The sequence below is a fragment of the Lolium rigidum genome, chromosome 6 (genome assembly GCF_022539505.1).
Source record: "Lolium rigidum isolate FL_2022 chromosome 6, APGP_CSIRO_Lrig_0.1, whole genome shotgun sequence".
Classification (NCBI taxonomy): Eukaryota; Viridiplantae; Streptophyta; class Magnoliopsida; order Poales; family Poaceae; genus Lolium; species Lolium rigidum.
The window spans coordinates 357,259,848-357,264,709 of record NC_061513.1 but is presented as its reverse complement, the minus strand read 5'-3'; the positions used below and the strand labels follow the sequence as shown (position 1 = coordinate 357,264,709).

The following is a 4,862-nucleotide window of genomic DNA, read 5'->3' as shown; positions in this document are numbered from 1 at the left end:
TATCGTGTGCCTGAACCTGAATCCTTCCGTCCCATTCCGTGATGGCGTTTTATCTACCGCAGGTACTGTACAGTCTGTACCAACACATCTTTCCGAATAGCAGTGCTACCCAATTCGCTGAGGATGCTGATTTGGTTTGGAACAGAACTTTTGTTGTATAATCTGGCGTTTGATGTTGCTCAGCCAATACTGAATAAACTGCAGACAACAGTAGGGCGTGATACACAAGTACCAGTGGTACGCACATCATGGGCGCATAGGACGGCTGGACCTGCCCCGCCACGCAAGCCGCAACAAATACTCCACTCCACCTAGCCAACAGCGTGTTCAGGCCGCAGCAACGCGCTCGGGAACAGAGAGCGTGTCCGTTTCCTTCGCGGCCACTTCCCTTCCCCGTGCCCAGGCACAAATATCGCCACCGCCATCGCCCTCCCAGTCCCATCTTCTTCTTCCCCCAGCTCTTCTCCGCCGATCCAGTGCCGCTCGTGTAGTTCACCCACGCCAAAAGCGTTCGCCGTTCGCGCCGTCTGGCAACCCGCACCCCCCACCGCTCCAGCAGACCGGCACGGCCCCCTGCGGATAAAGAGCCATTTTTGGAGCTCCGCTTTCGGAATCGGCACCCAAAAGGGCAACGGGAGATCCGGCCGCCCCTTTTTGGCCGATCGGTCCGCCGGTATATACGGACCCATCTTTTCTCGGCGCGCGCGTGCGTGCTGTGCGGCGGAAGGCTGAGAGAGCGGCAATTGAAGGTAGGAAGAGGAGTTTCGGTTCTTGGATGGTCGTTGCCGTCCGGCCGGACCGCCCCGACCGATGGAGTTCTGGCCGGAGTTCCTCGCGAGCAGCGGCGGGCACGAGTTCGTGGCGGGGGGCGTCGGCGGCATGGCCGGCGTGCTGGCGGGCCACCCGCTCGACACGCTCCGCATCCGCCTGCAGCAGCCGCCGCCGCCCGCCAGCCCCGGGATCACCACCGGCCACGCGCGGCTAGCTGCGCGGCCGCCCTCCGCCGTCGCGCTGCTGCGCGGCATCGTCCGCGCCGAGGGCCCCTCCGCGCTCTACCGCGGCATGGGCGCGCCGCTCGCCTCCGTCGCCTTCCAGGTCAGCAAAGTTTCCGTGCCTCGTCCCGTTCGATCCAACGTAGAATGTCTCGCACGCGATTAGACCGGCGTGTGCGTGCGTTTCCGGAAGTTCGTGGGTTGTTTTGCTTCGTCTTCTTTTTTCCAGTTAAAGTTATCTGACATATCAGTTTCGACAAGAAAGTTTGTTCAGATCAGACACAGTAGATGCAGGCGACGCCAAATCTAACGAAATGGGCTGGTGATCGGTCATAGGACGGCGCCACGTTACACGCCACTGCTACAGAAATATCGTCTCTTCTTTTCTTTTCTCCCCTTTTGCTTGCTTGCTTGCTTGCTTGTCGCGTTTGGATTCTTCTCGCAGTTTTGTTTTGCAGCCTCTGCCTTTGCTTCCGTAGGATGGCAAAATAGCAACCGGGGATGAATACAGAAAAACACACACACGCTTCACCGAAAAAAACACAGCGAGTAAAACGTGTTCAAAAGGTTCAGTGCACTCATCGAATTATCTGCGGTGTTGGCAGCTTGGATGAGCAAAACAAGATGGTCGATAGGCCTTTCACGTGCTTGCTCCAGTGTACTGTTGTCCTGCGTCGCTCTCATTCTGATGGTTCACATGGCGTGGCCTTCTCATCCGTGCAGTTGTAAAGGCACGCTGAGACACCCCGCACCCCTCTTCCCTAAATAATTGACGCATCTTACTATAGGCATTGTAATTTTGAAACTTGTTTGTGCTCCCTCATGCCACTAATATGATGCGCATAATTTTCCATGCAAGTCAAACTTTGCAAATTTTGATCACACATATACATAATATTACAGAGATCTACTATACCATATGCACACAATATGAAGATATACTTCATGATAATTCTGAAAATCTTAGTTCGACATTGTATATGGTTATATTTTTAGTTTTTTACCAATATAAATGCTCAGACTTTGACCAAATTTTATATCCAACATATTTTGGGCACGAGGGAGTATTATGCTTGTACTAAATATAGTACTCTCTATGGCTGGGTCATTTAATTTTGGCTGGAGTATACGAGTTTACTAGGCTCATTTGTGGAAATTCAGTAAAAATTACCCTAGGCCAGATTTTCTAATTAATAGGATGATTAATTGCCTGGAAATAGCGCATCTGCTCTCACTCTTAATTGCCGTAATTAATACTGCCTCATGCATGAGATACTCTTAGTTTTCGTTTCAGGAGGTTATCGTCTCACTAGTCCGTTTACTTCTCCGGTTCAGTATGGATAATCCCAAGATTACCTACAAATCCTTTTTTTTGTCTTGAATAAGAACTTTCCATCATCCTAGTTTATATTTAGGTAAGAGTGGTTAGGTGATGAGAGTGTATTGGGAGAACACCAAATCCCCTTTCATACCCAAACCGCTTAGAAGTTGAAGTACGACAGAACTAAATAAGGCCTCAATGGGCTACCTGCAAGCGAAGTGATTGCCGGGATGTGGCCCTTTCCTGTAGATTATTCGCCTTGCAGCTTTAACTACCGCGGGAGATAAACAGTGTTACTAGTGCCTTAAACATAATAATCTAACCAATCGCTAAACACCTAACCTCTTTGTCCAAAAATAAGTGTATGTTTGGACACTGTCTTAAGTTAAACTTTATTACTTCCTCCGATTCATATTATTTGATGCTAATATAGATGTATCTAGACATATTTTAGTTGTAGATACATCCATTTTAGCATCAACTAATATGGACAGAAGTAGCTTTGACCAACTCTCTACTAAGAAGTAGCATCATTTATGATATTAAATTATTATTGCTAGATTTATCTTGACATGTAGTTCAATAATATCGTTTGGAAATGTAGTTCAATAATATAGTAATTTGATGTCATGTATGTTGCTATTTTTTTAAAAAAAACTTAATCAAATTTTAAAATGTTTGACTTCTGAAAAAGAAAAAAAAAAGTACACTTATTCACGGACGGAGGGAGTAGGTCTAGTAAGCCCAATAAACTGGTATGGAGTACAATACTTGTCTTTGAAATGGGGTAGAAGATTTGGCCCAATCTATTAATTAAGCAGAAGACAATTACGGACTTAAATATTAATTAACAAAAAATAGGGCGAAAATATGCTTTGATGCCTAAGATAGATCATAGACGTTTTTAAGTGTGATTTGTTGTTGCATTCTTCTTAAAACTGTAGTTGTTGTAAAGCTAGGATGTTGCTCCAGAAGCCTGCATTTCACCCCTGAAACGTCACACATTCTTTGGTCTACATTTGTGTGGTTGTACTCATGGGAGTATTGGACGTACGGAGTACTATAGTTGTTCATTTCTACACGTCAAATGATTTCAGTTGAACTAACAACGGCTACGCTGTATTCGCAGTAGAATCACGTCAGAGACTGACATGACTTCCAAACATTCTGTTTCAGAACGCAATGGTCTTTCAAGTCTACGCGATCCTATCGCGGTCGCTCGACTCTCGGACGTGCACCTCCGAACCTCCTTCCTACACGAGCGTGGCGCTCGCCGGCATCGGCACCGGGGCATTGCAGACGCTGATCCTATCCCCGGTCGAGCTCGTCAAGATCAAGCTGCAGCTAGAGGCCGCAGGGCGGAGGCACCGCGGTCCGGCGGACATGGCCCGGGACATCTTCCGGAGGGAGGGCCTCCGCGGCATATACCGCGGGCTCACGGTGACCGCGCTCCGGGACGCGCCGTCGCACGGCGTCTACTTCTGGACGTACGAGTATGCGCGGGAGCGGCTGCACCCGGGCTGCCGGCGCACGGGGCAGGAGAGCCTTGGCACGATGCTCGTCTCCGGTGGCCTTGCCGGCGTCGCCAGCTGGGTCTGCTGCTACCCGCTGGACGTGGTGAAGTCGCGGCTGCAGGCGCAGGCGCAGACGCACCCGAGGTACCGTGGCGTCGTTGACTGCTTCAGGAAGAGCGTCCGGGAGGAAGGGTTCCCGGTGCTATGGCGCGGCCTTGGCACGGCCGTCGCGCGGGCGTTCGTCGTCAATGGCGCCATCTTCTCCGCCTACGAGCTGGCCCTGCGGTTCTTGGTCCGCAACAACGGGCAGACGATGCAGGTTATGGAGGAGCACTGAACTGGCGAGATCATGGATGCAACTCCACCCACTTGCATTGCAAGATTGGAGTTGCTCGCGACATGCGCCCGGGTTGTTGTGTTGTACATAGGGTAGTGTCCAATGGAAGTGGCTATGGGGTCATTACCATTACAGCAAGGTGTGATTTTCAGGTAGGGTGGTTAGTAGCTGCAGAATTCACACAAATTGGCACTATATGTGTGCTGCTTGATGACGACGATTAGTTCTCCCAATGTTTTGGGAAATGCTACTGCATAATATACAGCAAAACCATTCAAGATCATGAGTGAATGACCCGGTGCCGGATCAATTAGCTTTGATTAGAGCTCTTGGTGTTCTGTTGACCTTGTTCTTGTCTGACGTGCTATACTTGCAGTTGCAGTATGTGAATCACTGCAAACTCAGGATTCAGGAATTCTTCTGTACTAAACTCATGCATGACAATGCAGTGATGCATGGAAATGTGAATTTTCTTTTTCTCAAAAATAAGAAGGAAATGCAGAATTTTCTCAGTAACTCTCACTGACAAGGAAAGAGTGTTGTTTTCAGCAGCTTTTTTCGAAAGAGCAACATGAGGCAAAACGGAGTAGCTTTTCTACAGAACACTTGTGGACGATATGAGACTGCCATTTGCGTGCAATCTTGCGCCACTACTTGTGGCAAATTCCCTATCGTTTACTACAGCCAAACAGGTGTAT

The 4,862-nt window shown here is 49.0% G+C and overlaps 1 protein-coding gene across 1 annotated transcript; it reads left to right on the top strand.

The window, feature by feature from the left end:
• Nucleotides 1–343: 343 nt before the first annotated feature.
• LOC124664753 (mitochondrial arginine transporter BAC2-like) lies at nucleotides 344–4,474 on the top strand. The gene is made up of 2 exons (XM_047202199.1): nucleotides 344–1,095; nucleotides 3,490–4,474. Exons 1-2 carry the CDS (start codon nucleotides 811–813, stop codon nucleotides 4,162–4,164), a joined length of 960 nt encoding a protein of 319 aa, XP_047058155.1. The 5' UTR covers nucleotides 344–810; the 3' UTR covers nucleotides 4,165–4,474.
• The last annotated feature ends 388 nt before the right edge of the window (nucleotides 4,475–4,862 follow it).